The following is a 17,881-nucleotide window of genomic DNA, read 5'->3' on the forward strand; positions in this document are numbered from 1 at the left end:
ACGGTGTACTTGTTGGTGCCAGATGCAGCGGTTCCAGCATCTCTGAAACAGATAAACAAACTAGGCTGCATCCAGTCGGCAGCAGTTCTGGGGGCAAAAACTCCTTATTGAAAAGAGAGGTCAGAGAAGAACGGCAAGACATGTATAAACTAAGTATGCAAATAACAACTCAGTCCAACAGTGGGAAGGGCATCTCAGACACGCAACTTGTTGAAACTTGATGCTGATGGGCTATAGCAGCAGAAGATCATGCAGGGTTCTAATCCTAACAGCTAAGAGCAAGAGAAAGAGCCTAAACTGGGTGATTGAAGAGTGGAGAAACGTATCCTGGTCCAATGAATCCTGGTTTCTGTTGCAACATGCTGATGGCAGGGTGAGAATTTGTCATTAACAGCATGAATCCATGGATCCATCCTGGCTGAAGTCAAAGGTACAGGTGTGGGAAATGTTTTCTTGGCCCCTTAGTACCAACTGAGCATTTTTTAAACACCACAGCCTGCCTGAAAACGTGCTGCTGACCAGGTGCATCCTTTCATGGCCACAGTCTACTCCTTTTCAAATCGATACTTCCAGCAGGAAAATGCTCCATCTTCTCAAGACAGTTACAGGAACATGACAGTGGCTTTAATTCAATCCCCAGATCTCAATGAGGTGGAACGGGACGTTCGCGACATGAGCGTGCCATCAAAAAATCTGCAGGAAATGCATGACGCTAGCGGTACAGAATGGACCAAGATCCCTGTGGAGAATTTCCAGCACCTTGCTGAATCCACATCTTGAATAATACTTAATAAGATGGATATTGAGTGGATATTCACCGAGTTCTCTTAAGTGGATGTTGACTAGAAGCAGTCTACATCCACCTACAAGCACCAACGCTCTTCATTCAGCAACCCGCTGTCTGGCTTCAGGATGACTAACTCCTGGGACCTGGGCGTCTCTACAGTGAGTTAACATAACTCAGCATCTCTGAGACAGTAAAGCTCCAGGCCCATTTAGGATGCCGGCTCTCCGAATCCCCAGTCAGGCCCTACAGATCCTAATAGGGCCAGGATGTGGGCACTCATGTCCTCGAAGCAGTCCAGGCGATGTCCTAATTGACGGCGAGATGGTCCAACCTAGAGCTGGCATCAGCCTGGCGCACAGCGAGGGAACCACGCCACACCATGCCACGCCACTACTTGCCAAACCATGCCTGTCCAAGGGGCTCATGGGAGACGGAGACAGCCTGGGGTAATGAAAGACAACAGCTCTGCCTGCCAGTGCAGCCGGTGCCAGGGAGGGAGGGCACAAAGGGAGATCAGCTACGCCAGCTGTGGCACAACAAGGTCTCCTGAGCCTGCTGAGGCTCTCTCTCTCTCTCTTTCTCTCTCTTTCACACACACAGCTATATAGAGCCTATATTTAGCAGGAGGACCTTTCATGACAACATTCATTCGCTAACCCCTCACCCTGACCATAACCCTGCCCACTACATGCCTAACCTTAACCTTTAACCTAACCTAAACTTAACCCTTACCCTAACCTAAACCTAATTCTAATCCTAAACCCAAGTCCTAACCCTAAACTAACTTAAAGAAATAGAAGAACACACACACCTCCAGACACAGACCCCTGATATACGAAGGCCGTGGAGAGTCAAACACACACATGTATATGGCTGAGCCCGGCTTGTTAACCCGTGGGCAGGAACACGTGGAGGCACGTGAGGTCACGGGAGGTAAGGGGTTGTGGGCGGTGAGTGTGTGAGGATAATTGGTATTCAGCGGTGTCGGGGCTAAGTGATACCGAGCTAACCTCCATGTACCCCCTGCTCTCCTCAACACGAGAGAACCTGCTTCACCCTGTAATTAGCACATGAATATTCTAATTAGACATCAGCACGGTGGATGAGGAGGATTAGCTAAAGCAGAGAGTGTGAGAGAAAGAGAGGGAGAGAGAGAGTGAGAATGTGCGAGCGTGAGGTTACATAGTTCTTTACAGCAGTCTATTCATAGTGTGTTCAGAGTGTCTATACAGTCGGTATTGCATATTCATGATTTTGTGTATCAGCATGTATATGCACTGAACATTATTTGCATGGATCCATGGCACCTGGGATGAAATTTGCATATGTGCTGCTACCTCTCACTGCGTGTACAGCTTTCCGCTTGCTTTAATGCACATGAACAACAAACATACCTGGCTGGGAGTGTGTGTGTGTGTGTGTGTGTGAACGCGGGGCTACGTGTCTGAGTGTGTTTGTGTTGATGACCCCGACAGCAGGTGGGTGAACTCCCAGGTGTGTCCCAGTTTTAGTGGGAGGATCAGAGGCAGGTGGGACTGAGCCTGGCTTGATGTGTCCAGATTAATGAGCTTTCCCTCACTCACATCAGCTGCTACTGCTGCCGCCCGGGCCAAGCTGGAAACAGGGACACAGAGCTGGCCCGCATTCGCCAGACTCATTTATATTGTCCCACAAATGTACCACACTATCATGCCATGCCAACTCTGTATAAAACTTGGATAAGCGACGAGCATTGATGTATTGTATTCTTCTGTTATCAAAAGCCGGTTTTGTTCTTGAGATTTTACCCGTAATTATTCTCCGAATACGCTTGCCTTATTGTTGGTAAAATCCAGTTTTGATTTCCAAATTATTGTCTGGCCGGGTTTAGTGCTGAGAGGGACCAGCGGGACTTCTCAGAATATAAACATTATGAGACAGACTCAACGGTGCTTTTATGTCGGTAGTAAAATCAGCCAACTAAGTTACGAGGATCAAATTATCACCATAATGATGTCCTATAAACTTGAATGTTTATATTGTAGAAGTGGCAGGAATGTGGAGACGGACAACTTCTCTCACTGACTACACCAACTCCTGTGTCATTTATTTGAAACCCACAGAGCAAGAAAATTTACCCGCGCTGCCCAAAAACACAACAACCTACATCGAGCTGACGTCACTCAGAAAAAACAGACTTTCTTAAAGGGACCGTGTCTCCTTAACCCTGAGAAGCACACAATATAACTGCGTGTGTTAAACATACCCAAACCACAGATTATGGTGAATAATGTCCACAGAGTCCGCCACAATATAATTTTTCCAGTTGTAGTTTTCCTTGAATGTTGGACCACAGAAGATTGAAGGATGAATATGTGTGTCTGTGGGTGGGTGTGTGGGTGTGGGAGAGACAGAGAGAGAGAGAGAGAGAGGCCGAAGGGTGAACAGTCTGTCATGAAAGACTACAGCCCACAGCCACCTGACGCAGTCTGGGATAAACAAAAGCCAACCCTGCGTGACCTCGCTCATTAGTAGCATAAGATGGAAGATGGAATGGGGACATTGCTTGTGTATGTGTGTGTGTATGTGTGTGTGTGGCGGCGGCGGTGGGTGGGTTGGTGCGCAACTACAGACACACGCATACACACACCTACAGTAGATGAGACAAAAGAATGATGATGAAGAAAAAGCGCCCCTGACCTCGTCTGGGGAGAGGTGTTGGAATCGCATGGCCATTACAGCCTGCTCTACGCATTAGCCTGCCATTTATATTCAAACTGAAAAAGAAAAACATGGAAAGGATTCTGATGCATTTTCTTAAGAGGCTGTAATGCCAATGAAACTGACCCTGATTGTTTTAACGTTTACCCCCTGATGGCTGAGACTTTACGGAGGAGCAGCTGGCCTTATCAGTAAGTTGTTAAGGTCTAAAATGCAATGCAGAGACTCATCCACATAAGGTACAGCATCAAATCAATGTACCATGGCCTTATAAGACTGTGGCTGATGGCTAATTGGGTGGACACAAATGAGAGGAAGGATAAAGACACTGAGAGAGAGTGACGTGAAATACACACACCCGACATGACCCCTGACACTGACCTCTCTGTCCAGGCCGGCCGCCACTGTGACTATGTCTCCGGTCTCGCTGTTGATGGTGAACATGTTGGGGATGGGGCTGTGGGGCGTCTGCGACAGGATGCGGTAGCGCACCATGCCGTTAGCCGTGGTGTAGTCGTCCGAGTCGTTGGCCGTCACCTGCATCACCGACGAGCCTGTCGAGAGAAGGTTCGTTAGTTAGGGAGTTAGGGAGAGAGAGTGAGAGTAATCTGGATTTGGAGATGACAAATATCTGCAGACCCAGCACCCCTGTAGGTCAAGTTGAGGAAAAAGCAAGCCGGCGACATTCATTAAAATACAGTGATGTCATTTTCAAGGCCCTTTCCACACGCATACTCTGGAAACACATGGACGTTTTCTCGTGAGCCCATTAATATTATCATTTGTAGATAATATCCTACGAGACGGCACTCAGAGAAGACAACAAAGTCCATTTATATACACAGAAATCGATCAGACTTTCGCAAATTGCAGTGACATTCTCTGTTCCTCGGCAACAAACTTTTTAGAGTGAGGGCTATTACAGGGCAGACCATGCAAACACACACTAAGTCTGTTAAATAAGCCCCTATTTCAAGCTGTGCTGTTTTGTCTTCTGTATATAGCAGACTAGCGGGGCAAAGTTTCCACCTCTGCAGAGTCCATTTAGTAATGAGCAGCACTGGGTCTTCTGCCATTTCCACCATCCATTATTTCAGCCTTCAGCGGCACCGCGGCTGCCCTTAATGCTCCGATGCTCTCTCCCTATTTGTCTTGGAATCACGGATAAACACTGCCATTTAAGGCAGACAGGGGAGGGATGGGTGTGTGTATGTGTGTGAGAGAGAAAAACAGAGTGTGGTTGTGGCTGTGTCTGCTTATGTGTGCGCGTGTCTGTGTGAGTGTGTGTGTGTGTGTGTCCCCACTGCACGTATCGGGGGTGAAAGGCCCGTGTCCCCCCCATCTTCCCCGAGCAGAATTATTGATTTGCACGAGCTTGTCAGCCGGGCTCACGAATGCGACCAGGCAATTAAGAGCACTCTGTGCAGGAAAAGGGAGAGATCACCTCGCCTCTCTCACAGGGCTCTGGGAAAATGTCACTTTCCATCAGGCAGCCATTTACAGGCTGCTGCTGCTGCTGCAGAGAGTAGCAGACTGTCAGCTCACAGGAGGCAGGACAGCGGAGAGAAGAGCGGGCTGAAGCACTAACATGCTTGAATGCGAAGACAGTGTAAGTAGTGAAAAACAGAGGAGGAGGAGGAGGAGGAGGAGGAGGACAAGGACATCGGAGGGAGATAAGGTGTGAAAGGGAGACAGAGTGGTAGTTGCGATTCCTACTGTAAAGACTTGAAAGCTGTAATTGCTGTAGCATTTCAAATTTAATAGAAACAGAGATCCCACTGTTTTCATGTTAGCGGGTAGAACTCAGACTACCTCATTGGGCATGATGGTGGGTGGTGGTCATGCTGAGCAGGCGCTAACCTAGCAGTGTGCAATTATTACAGAAGCCATCAAAATGAGTCGGCAAGAATCATCATTGTTTTAGAGTGCAGCAGGAGTAAGACTATGTCAAGTTTTGCCTCATCACCTTCCAAATGATTCATGCAAGTAAAAAATAAACAAAATACTGTAATATACCAAAAAAATATACTGAAGTGCTTGTCTCAGCCGAAAGAGGAGAGCTGCTGGATTTGAGGCAGGCAGGATCAGAGGTCCCCTATGGGTCTGAGCAGCTACAGGTGTCTCCTCAGCCTGACTCTAATAATTGGGTCTAGATGGCACCATCATTCCTGTGACAGCCTGCATCGACAGGATAATTGTAGCCTAGAATTCTATTTCAAACTTCATTAAGTTTCAAAGCAGGATTTGTCACTTTGCCCAGCAAGGAAAAAAAAAAAGATAGAGAGACCAAGGAAAGACGGAGAGAAGAAAAACAATTACTGCTATTCCGCCGAGGACAGCATCAATATATGAACAACCTTTCAGTCCGACGGGGAGGGAGAGGACAACGTGATGTAGGGAATCGCACGTGAACTCTGCCATCGTTCATTTCAATAAGGAGGATTCGGTAATATGATGATGGTGCGCTCTCAGACCAAAGAGGGGTGGCCATGCCTGAAAGAGTTAACCTCTGAGCCTGTTTAATTCCTCTGTAATTTGAAAACTAATTCCAAATCCTAATTGCTTTTCTGCCAAAACTGCTGGAGCTGAAAATTTAGCTGGTGGCAGGCACGCATGTTGTTGGCCATTTTGCTCACATGGGAGAGCGGGGAGGGGGGGGGGGTTTGGGGGGGGGGGATCGAGATCACCGGTGAGGTCTATCTGCTGCCTAAACATTAGTCAGCCAGAGTCAACATCTGCCTCCCAATTAGAAGAGAGATAGAGGAAGGAAGAGAGGAAGATGGATAGAGAGAGAGATATCAGTGACAGGGAGATAGATGCAAACAGATGATGCAAAGATAGCGCGGGAGGAAATTGCTAAGCAGGAAACGAAAGTGGAGGCGAGGAAAGAGGTGAGAGGGTTTATAAACAGCGCTAAAAGCAAAGGCACAAAGAAAAAGAGAGGGAAAGTAAAAGAGGACAAGAAATGGAGGGTAATAGGAGAATAATAACTATCATCAGGGGAGAGAGTTTGCCTTGCAGTACGATAGACAGACACAGAGAGAGAGGGAGAGAGAGAGAGAGAGGAAAGGAGGAGAGATAAATAGCGGCGTGAGTGAGGTAAGAGAAACAGCTGAAACTCAGTGCATCTCGGGGGGCTGAAGTGACGAAGGGGACACAAAGTGGTCGCACTGCTGCCTCTAATGGAGCCCACCACTCTCTGAGGACCAAATGACACCTCGCCTCCACCCACAGCTCCTCACACCAGCCTGCCGCGGCTTCAGGAGAAACACTCAAACGCAGCCGCGACAAAACGAGCCCCGAAAACCGCCAGCAGTCACACCTCCATGCACAGGCCGAGATCCTTTAACCGATCAAATGCACGGGTCGCTTTTTGGAACCTTGGATCATTGTAAGCAATTGAAACTGTTGCTGTAATGAGAACTTCTTAATAGGTATGCATGTGGATCTGGGATAGCTAAGTTTGGTTTAAAAAAAAAATAAAAAATTACTTTTTTTCATTTCCTTTAAACCTGCAATAAGCGGTATCAGACCTTATAACCAATCCTGAAACTAATGTGTGCTATGTGGAGATTTCATTGAGACATAATGATATGAAACAATAATGTTGCTGTGTTCACCTCTTTTCTAAAGCTTGTTGTCATTTTTTTACAACTAGCTTTGCGCCTCCCTTGCGGTTTAAAAACGACGCTCTCCCCATCCCATTCCTGAAAAAAAAGTCTCGTAATGGTGCAATCATTGAAGCGACTGAGTAAACTCGTTAAACTAGTAAACTTGCTACCTGCCTCTTCACTTGTCATTATGGGACATGTAACCTTCAGCGGGAGAAAAATCTGGCAAAGACCAGCGAGACTTCCCAGCAGGTACGTTTAGCTTAGCTATTAGCATTTATCCTTCCATTTGTCCTTGGTAGGCCTCGGTAGTGCAGTGGCTTTGCTGTGTGTTATTTACAAATGTGCTGCGGTTTCTGTCACCCTCTAGTGGTCAGAAAAATAGCTTATTGCAGCTCTAAGCCAGTTCCATTTTATAGGAGTTTGTCCACTTAAATGCACTGACCATCTCTGAGAGACTGTTCATTAATGCGCTTTCTTTATCTGCTTAGCCTATCCCAGCATACACTGGGTAGAAGGCAGGGAAACACCCTGGACAGATTGCCAGTCCATCACAGGGCTAAACACAGATAGACAATCACACTCATATTCACACCTATAGGCAATTTAGACTCCGATCCAGTCTTTGGACTGTGTGAGGAAACCGGAGCACCCAGAGGAAACACCCTTGAGCACGAGGAGAACATGCAAACTCCACAGAGAAAAAGCCGAGAATCAAACTTGCGTCCTTGTTGCTATGAAACAGTGATAACCACTGAGCCACCCTACTGCCAAGAATTATTCCTTTGAACCTAAAGTCTTGGATTGGCCATCACTGCGACATGCATGGACTAGCAGTAAGGAACACACTAAGAAACACTTGGTACGTTACACACACACACACACACACACACACACACACACACACACACACACAGTCGGGGTCCATTACACTGATTGAAACATCCCCGTGCTCCTCCACCTCTACTTCCCTCCATCCCTCCATCTCTCCCCTCCTGCGCCTATTCCTAATTAGCCCCCCAGGCAAGACGGAGAGAGAAAGTCTCTTAAATCTCTCTCCAACTGTTAGCAAACTCTTCAGGAGAGGGAGACGCGCCCACCACCCCCCCTTGGGAGGGCAAATCGAGTGTGAGAGAAGGCACTCAGCTGCTGGTTTTGATCTTGCACTCTCATTTCAGAGGGCCTTTTTGAAAAAGAGGGTCCATAAAAGGGAACAACTTGCTGTCAGAGTCGGGGAGGGAGCGAAGGAGAAGGGCAATACATCACAGGGCAGATGTTCAGAGTACACTCCAGACTCAGAACAAGAAGAGCTTTCTGAACAAGTCACGCCATGTTGGCTATCATCCTTTTCTGAGGCCACTTAACACAGCTTTTCTATGCAACAACTGTCTAATGTCACAGCCCAGAAGATTTTGTAAAGCGACAGTTTATTTTGGTGACCTCACTTTTGCATGACAGGGAGATGGCAGTGGTGTTTTATGATGTGTATTGTGTGTGTGTGTGTGTGCATGTTTGTTTGTGCGTTATGCTGTTGTGAGTGCGTGGGCTGTGGGCCATATGTCAGAGCGTGTGGATTTTGTTCATCATATTACATGAAAAGAACTATAAATCTACCTGCACATATTTAACTGGCAGCACACTCATTATGCTATCTGACTAGCAGGTCTCCTGGGGTAAACCTCCCACGAAAAATTCAAATTCAGATCCAATCCCATTTGTTCCTCATTAATATCAAAACAAGAACTGAATGCGATCAGATAGCTCATTTTGTTATGTACTATAATTGTTTGATTACCTAGACGGATCAAATTCTATTAGCTACAAGTTCATCTCCTGCAGAGCGGGGGCCCTGTGGCAGCAAATGACAACCGGTGCCGTTTCAAACCAATCCTCACTGACGGTTAGATCGGATCGCACACTATGTTACGTCTGGTGACAGTGATAAGGGCGGTTCCCTGTAGGTCTCCGTCTTTGATGGCTTTCACACAGCGCTTAGATGGGAAGATGTGTGTTGTAATGCTTCAGAGACCCTTTCATATCTGGGTCTTGTAGATACAGAATGTGATACTGCCGGAGCTTAAAGCATATCCTCACATCCCCCCCTTTGCTTGGCATTTGCCGTTTGGGGAAAAAAGAGACATTTTGTCTAATGGTGCCAACTTTTCTCATTGGGCAACTATTCGCACTGCGTAAAGTTTTGTGGTTCTTACGCAGATTGAGATCCACACATTTGAGCTGTTTCTAAAGACTTGGACTGTTCGATGTGCGCACTGATTATGTTGGGCGTGTCTCTCCTGTGCAAAGGTTTATTCAAACCCTTAGCTTCTTTGTCTTATGGTGGAAAATCAGGCCATGGTCTTTTCCCCTTTTCATGTCTTCCTGCTAAGGCATTGCTTTTAAATACATACATACAATACCTTTAATTCAGTTTTCGTTAGGATGATGGCACATGGCAACTGGCAATGTGCCATTGTGACATGAATTGAATAAAGACAAAATCAAACAAAATCAAACAAAATCAAATAACAACAAGGAGTCCGGGAATTAAGGGGTAACAATTTTGTAATTATGAGAGATTTATAAGGTAGTTATGGTGTAACTGTTTTTGGAATTACTGCATACTTAAAAAATAATTACAGGGTACAATAATGTAATTAGGGGGGACTAAACAAATGTTATCAGTGCTTAAAGGCTCATGCACTGGAAAAAGGCCATTGTAAAGTGCTACCCATGTTTCTATTAACTACATGGGTTGATGCACAGGTTGTTCGACACCTGAAAAGCTGACCTGAACTTTTCTTTTTATTTTCCTAAAGTATCCACTCAGATATGATAGTAGGTAGTAGTAATAGTTAATAGTAATATATAGTAGTAATAGTAGTAGGTAGTAATAAGATTAGAGTGAACTAACTTGTGGCTTAAAACAGTGAAAGTGCAATAGGAATTAGCAATTAAATAGATGTTTTCCACATAACAAATACGGTATCTTAATACAAATTCCAAATATTCAGTTATGTGTTTTTTAATCATGTTTAGTTTATAAACCATGTACGAAGTGGGACATCTCTGTCATCAAAGTTTACTGGAGCCTGAGCTTCATCTGATGAATCATAATGCAGCTGGACAGAATGCAGCAGAGTTCAGAGAGTTTAGAATGTCAGTGTCATAAAGACAGATTGACCTGAACACAAACACAGACTCACAGTTTCATCTCTGATCGGTGTTCACCTGCAATACTACTGAGTTCTACATTTATGGCTGCCTGCGCTGCACACCATGCCCCTACTCAAGATCATCTTGATGAATGGGAGCCGATCGTCAAAGCTGATTCTAAACTGAAGCTGTTCCTCCAGGACTTGGAGAAGGAGGACGAACAATGTCCTTTTATCATCAAGACAGAAACGGTCAACTCTTGTGCACAGATTGAGGCTGCTGCTGAAAGCTCTGTCACCGTCCTGCATCAACCTGAATGTTGTGAGGGAACAAAAGTCACTGTCCTCTCTGCTGGACCTGACAATAACTTCACCTCAGAGGAGGCTCTCTCCGTCTCTCTTGCTGAATACACCCTGATTCACCTGCTTGAGGAAGGATCAACCAACCTGTTTCAGGAGTCAGAGGCTCCAGCCATCCGGGTTGAGGTCAAAGCTCCACCAAGCCTTGTGGTTGAAGCTGTAAAGGACACCAAGGATCTGTCCAGTCTGACCCTGGAAAAGACACTTTCACCCATCCAACTGGTCGAACCTACAGGACCTCAGAGTTCCAGTGCCAAAGACAGCGTGTCAACAAAACCAAAGAAGAAGAAGCATGGCTTCTTTTCTTGGCTATCCCGCATATTCCGGAGGAAGAATAAGAAATCTGCTAACAACATGGCTGCAACAGCAGAGACGCCACTCCAACAGACCTGCCAAACAGAAGCAGATGAGTCAAAGTCCTGCTTGAACACCCTCTCACCTGCAGTCCACTTCTGAACTCCTGTCATCTTCCTATCCACTTTACAGAACTAAACAACTGAATCATTTTATTTGAATACATTTATTTGCACACTAATGTTACAGTGTCTGCGCATTTCTTCAAAACACACCTTTATTCCTGCAGTTATGGGTAACCTCACCAACTCACCAACAAGCCAATCAATAACTGCATTGCTCATTATATTGAAGCTTTGAGCAAACACATTGTTATGGCCAATTCTGCATCATATACCAACTGAAAGCTCATGAAATGTTGTCTTTTGGTATTCCTATAAATTTGTTCTTGTGCACTCGGTGGCCTGATGGTCACATGCGTACAGTCAATGGCAACGATAATGTTGGGAGAGCCCACAATTCAATGGAGAGTGTCCTTGTGCATCTTCATGCATCAGTATATAGATATGAATATTCTCTGATGTGTTATTACTATTCAGAACTGCTCTTGGCAGCGGCAGACAGAGGATTGAGACATTCCCACAACATCCCTGGACACCCTGTCCAACACGGCACCTGTCAGCTGCATGGCTGCGACAGATTTTTTGCCCCTCGACACAGCACCTGTTGCCAGGATGGAAAGGGAGCGCGTCACCTGCAGTAACACTGGAGGGATGTCCGGCGAGCAATCTGGCTCTGCCAAACATCTCTCCATTCCGCTCAATGATCCAAGCCATGTCCGTGCTCAAACGCCGGCTGCACTGGGCATCTGTTAAGCTCAGCACAATTAAATGGTTTCTTGTCTGGTTGGTTTTGATGATCCCTTAAAAATTAAATCGACTTGTGCAGCTCTGTACAGCTCTGTACAAGTGTGTCTGAATCTGTATGACTGTGGGAATAAGGTGAGAGAGGAAACAGTCCATGCATAAAAGCGTATTCCTATTTTTACATTGATTTAATTTTAAAGTCGTTATTGCTTCAAGTTTTGTCACTCAACGTGTCATATCGTGTTTTTTCATATCAGGACAGCGGTGGGAGTGCTAGACACACTGCAGGGTATCAGGTGCGTAAGGAAAGTCACATGCAGTACCAAACGACTCGAGTCAAAGTCAGAATCTGCATATCATAATGTGAAGGTGGACAGGCCTACATGTTCATCACATCAAGGGCATGTCTTACAGGTGGCCGTGTATCTCTTTCTCTAACCCTAATCGACTTAAGAACCACTGTGCAGCACTTAAGTTAAGGTCTGAATCGGGCCCACTATTACTGAGAAAGATAAAGTGCTTGGTTTTAACTGGTGGAGGATATATTATGGGCTTAAATAGGCCAGAAAGGTTTAAAAATGTCTCCTTGAACATACACTACAGATGAATCTCAGCTGAAACGCACCCACTCTCATTTTCTTAGACTAAATAGGAAATTAGACCATCATAGTTTTGCGGCCTATTTTCCCCAATTAAAATTAATCAATTCATAGAGCAATGACTCAGCAAAGGAAAACAGAAGGAGGGAAGGACACACACAGAATGTGTTGATGGACTTTTTACACACCTGATATTGTAAAATTGTACTTGGCAAAGGTTGCTTAATGGAGAGCAGAGCAATTATAGATGTAATATGTTTCTTGTTAATTGGTATCACAGATTACATTCTCTTCCAAAAAAAAAAAAAAAGTACTTAAACACTTTCTCCTTATACGCCCTTACTACAAAAAATGCAGTGCACAAGTATCAGAATCAAAAATGAAGAAAGTAGCTCTAGGAAAGTCTGGTTGCCCTCGCTAATTAGGAGCTCGGTATAGAGACCTACGCTCCACTGAGAAGAAGCCAGTGTTCACACACACACACACACACACACACACACTTAGACACACACACATACATACAAACTCACATGGACACTCACTCACCCGCCTACATCCACACACACACACACACACACACGCATACTCACTTACACGTACTCTCACACACACACACACACACACACACACACACACACACACACACACAGTTTCCTACATTGTTTACAAATCCTCCTGAGATTAAACTTTGCAGCAGAACAATATCTGAACACTATGAAGACAAACATGGGTCCTCGGGGTCTGATTGTTAGAACAAGTGTTCTTCCAGTCGAGACATGAGAGCTACTTCCACATTCTGCTCTCGTTTCTGGCTTTGCACTGACCACAACTCTGTTCCGATATTCCGAGGGAACGTCTACATCTCGCCATGCTCTGCGGGATCTGATAATGATGCATCCAACCAAACTAACACAAACATCTCATGAACTTGCCACTCATCTGAACCAACCTAAAACTTCAAGATTCATGGCCAGCCCACACTGCTCCAAGTCCAAGTGTATGCAAGGCTATAAGATTATTTTCAACCTAAGGGTTTATGAAGGTGCTCTGAGAAAAAAACAAAAACAAGAGCTGGGCATCTGGATGGCCAAACTGGAACTAAATGTTGTCAAATGTTCCTTGAGAGTGAACCCATCAATGGCTAAAATAGCTTACAGTAATTATTGACTTAAACAGGTTTGCTTAAAGCTGAAATCCATGATTTCCCTAATTTCCCTGCTTTGTCTCCCCCCTCTGGACCAGAACTCTGGACCAGGACCAGGTAATTTGACTTTCAATGGTTGTAACTTTTGTAATGAAATTAGGCAATAACATCGCTTATAATGGTGTAAATATTGCGACTTGACCGTAACAACAGTCTAAAGTGTGTGCCGCTATCAGTCAGGATGGCCAAAAATTATTTTTGATCTCTCTTTTTAAGCTCTTTGGGTCGACTAGTATGCTAACTAGCTAACGCTACATGGCTACCCATTGCAGGTAACCTGTTTTAGCAGACTTTCGTCCTTCCCGGTCAAAAATGACTATTTACATTAACTGTTACATGGTCACAGGTGTGCATTTATTAGGTATTTTACAATGGCCAATCAGAATTAAGGACCGATCTACGCTTTTAAAGTGTAGTTTGATGTCCAACCCATAGTTCAATGTGGTGAACCCCAGCACTTCTGCTTCAGTCTGCTATGATCTTTGGCCACTAATGTAAACCCTATTGTTAATTAACACTGAATAAGACAGGGGGTGCAAACTTTGGGGAGCAAAGTTGAAAGACCAATTCTTGTAACTAACTCTATTCTTACGGGCTGTCTGAGTGAATTGATTCAGGGCAGGTTCATTTGGTTCACCTTACATTTTTTGGAGTGCCGCCATTCCCATGTTTTTTCATTGAGTTGCTTGAAGTTGGTTTGTAGTTTTTCGCAGAGCATCCAACCAAAAGTTGTACAAGGAGGAGAACCTGCTCTATGTTTTTCATTTGTATCGTGCCTTTTGATCAAAAGGTGCTACTGCCTACCCGCCTGAATGATTCATTCAGTCCAGTACAGCAACTGAACGATTCATTCAGTCCAAATGAAAGGTCTTAATTGATTCAGTAACTGAGCTACTAACCCATATGCTAGCAACTGACCTGCTGAACCAACTGAATGAATCCAGCTCCAGGGTCACTGTTCTGTCGCTGACCCTGACCCTGACCTCTGACCTCCCTGTGGAGGGAGAAAGCAAAAAGCGAATTTCCCTATGTGGATCTATAAAGTATCTTTTTGTTATTATTTTAGCCCATTGTACTTGAACTCTGACCATAAAAATCACTCCATAGTTAGCCATAACATTGGAAAGCACATGCTGCGTTTGCCAAACCCATTACGATAGATGAGAGCAGCGCTATCTGCGGTGGGTAGAAGTGACTCTTACCTGGTTTGGATCCTTCCGCCACAGAGCCGTTGTAGACCTGGTTCTGAAACTCAGGCCTGTTGTCGTTCATGTCGATAACGTAGATGTACAGATCTATTGGATTCTCCACCTGGTTTCCATTCATGTCCACCGCATGGGCTCGCAGCTAGGAACATACATAAATGCACGCACACACGTGTACACACACATACACACACAAACACACGCAAAGAAAGGATCATTAGCATCGAGCTCTGAGTAAAATATTCCTCAAATGAATTTGACAACAGCATGCAGGCTTGATTGATGTGAAAATCGGCAGGGTTAGTCCGGAAGGGAACGAGGAGAGCTCAATTACAGCTCAACTTTGACTTTTTGTTAATTGGCAACTTCATTCTTTTGGCAAATATTCCGTTCCTTTTCTGCCAGCGGGGCATAAGTATCCTGTTGGCATATTGGCACGGACCATAACAACGCAGAGAGGGGCAAAGTAGTGAAATGTTCCAGACATACAAACAACACCTATTTTGTTGTTAGCGCAGCCAGAGGCCCAAAAAACATCAGAGAGGTGTTGCGGCTCATGCTGCGTCTTCTCTTTGTTCGATGAGAGTGTTTGTCTCGGTTTGTTTGGACAAAGCCAGCCATTTGGATGGATGTCTCTCACCGATGAGCTATTCCTTGACAATTCACAGTGTGTGTGAGAGAGAGAGAGAGAGAGAGAGAGAGAGAGAGAGAGCACAGAGGAAGAGAATGAAAAAAAAAGAAAGGGGGTGGCGCAGGGATGAGCAGGAGAAGGAGGGAGGAGGAGAGTGAGTGAGCCTCGTGCAAGTAAATGAGAGATGAAAACACAGAGGCAGTGTGGGGTGGGGGTGGGGGGTGGAGTGAGGGGTGGGGGGACTTTAACAGGGAGGACTGACAAAAGCAATCATCATCTACACCGGGACGTCTTAATCTCCACCGCTGCTGTTACACACCCTCCACTCCCCACCAATCCCCGCTAATGATATCTAACAAAACACAAAGCTGCATAATAGCCCCGCAACCCAAACGGCGCCGTTCGCCATGACTTACATTACTCTCTCGTTCAATTGCGGGGAAATTCATATCCTCGGCAGAAACGTGATTGAATCATAACTTGGCTTAGTGAGAGGGGCGGCGGGGGCAGGGGAGCGGCTCGCTCTCTGGCTGCCGCCGTCACGTTGGGGGCAAAATATTTTGTCTGCCACGGCATTGTCTAACGGTATCTATCTGCCAGCCTGTTCACGGGAAGTCACAATGTATTCTACGGCGAGACGAAGGATTGAACGCCGGCAAGGCGCTGAGGCTTGCAGCGCCGACACCTGCCTTCACCAAAACATGACTCATTGTGTGTCTGCCCGTCGACGGTGTATGAAAACACCTACATCCACGCCCACATCCAAATACCAATTCAGACACACGTTTGCACATATTAACATGGACGCTCACACAAGCACACAGACACACACTGGGGAGACACACACACACACATGGCCAATCAAAAGAGCTCTCTTTAGCCACTTAATGACCCTCAAGATGCTGGTTTTCCATAGGCTGGAGCACAGCAAACAAACATGGAGGGAAAACCCAACAAACAAACAAGCCCAATCTGTTTTCTCAGCTGTGAAAGCTGCATGCTGAGGGATGTGTGACTGTGATATGTGTGGCTGTGTCTGCGTGTGTGTGTGTGTGTGTGTGTGAGCGAGCAGTTCTGTGTGTTTCTGCCTGTGTGAGTGTGTGCATGTGTATGTGAATGTGTGTTTCTAGGTATGTGGATTTGTGTGTGTGTCTGTGTGTGTTTCTGTGTGTGTATGTTTCTACGTTTCTGTGTGTGTACTTTGTGTCTGTGTTTCTGTATGTGTCTATGAATTTGTGCGTGTGTGTGTGTGTGTGTGTGTGTGTGTGTGTGTGTGTGCCTCTGCGTAACCTCTATGTGTGCATTGGTGTCTGTTTCTGTGTGTGTCTGTGTTTGTGTGCTCGACGCAGGAATTGGAAATGTGATCTGAGGGCCTGGAGGAGTGTGTGGAGTGCACAGACTGCAAATGTGTGTGTGAGCCAACATCAGTATTCAGCAGGGTGGCCTTTAGTATGACTGGACCAACTGTAGAGGAGAGACGCAGCTTAAAGGACTACTCCAACTTTTTGAGTTTAGGCCCATTGGTCACCTTACCCAATATGTGACAAGAGGACTGGCACCTAAATCACCTCTGTGTCTCTGGTAGATAGCTCTGCCCGGTGTGTATGCTAATGCCTTGGCATACAGACTGCTAAGTAATCGCTGGCAGCTAGCATTATCATAAAAGTGAGAAAATAAGAACTTGTAGCGGCTGGATGTTAGTTAATTTTTATGAGTGTAATGGTGAAAAGCCCACACACTACCTGCAAAAAGAGGACTTTACTTAGTATTTGATGATGTCTGTCATTTTTAGGCCTACACTTCTGGGTATTAAGATCCTATTTGCTATCATGTATACCTAAAAATTGCATCATTTCTCATGATTCTGTTCTTTTGCTACTAAGGACCTTGTTATGATGATATATCTCTTGTTCTAGAAGTCATGCGATTTACCTGCCAGTCTACCTGTTGATGCTCTCATGTGACCTCATCATGTGAGTCACATGACATGTGAACTACTGTATGTATAAAGGTTCTTTGTTTCGAATGGTGTTCATGCATTAAGGAAGGTCGATTGAGACCAAAACGTCTGCACTTAGCACCTTTTTATTAAAGCAATCATTTTTTTAAGTCCTCTTTTTGCAAGTATGCACCTGCAGTTATTTATTTGGACCTCCTCAGCTTTGCAGCTCCATTACTTAATTTGAATGATATGTGAAACACTTTCAATGTTGGAAGATCTCTCTTCCCACGAGACTTTGTACATGATTTGTTTTGTGAGCAAAGTTAGCCAGATAGCTTTTTTGCACTGTTGACTTGTAATGGGCTTAACTAATGAAGATGATTGAGATTTTGTTTTCAGAAGTTATGAATCTACAGGCCACAGAGTAAAAACCAATACCAACTTTGGATTACTTAGGTTTATCTTAATATTTTGGATAATGCTAGTCGCCTAAGATTACTTGACGCGTATACTAAAGCGTTAGCATGTGC

General features: G+C 45.1%; 1 protein-coding gene across 1 annotated transcript in view; it reads right to left on the bottom strand.

The window, feature by feature from the left end:
• Window positions 1-17,881, bottom strand: part of cdh4 (cadherin 4, type 1, R-cadherin (retinal)) — a 57,949-nt gene that overhangs the window by 20,733 nt on the left and 19,335 nt on the right. The window contains exons 3-4 of the mRNA XM_071917427.2: window positions 14,776-14,920; window positions 3,869-4,041 (exon numbers count right to left, since the gene is read on the bottom strand). Coding sequence (XP_071773528.1) covers window positions 3,869-4,041; window positions 14,776-14,920 — 318 coding nt within the window. The remainder of the gene's footprint in view (window positions 1-3,868; window positions 4,042-14,775; window positions 14,921-17,881) is intronic.

Source organism: Centroberyx gerrardi, chromosome 5, assembly GCF_048128805.1.
Source record: "Centroberyx gerrardi isolate f3 chromosome 5, fCenGer3.hap1.cur.20231027, whole genome shotgun sequence".
Lineage (NCBI taxonomy): Eukaryota > Metazoa > Chordata > Actinopteri > Beryciformes > Berycidae > Centroberyx > Centroberyx gerrardi.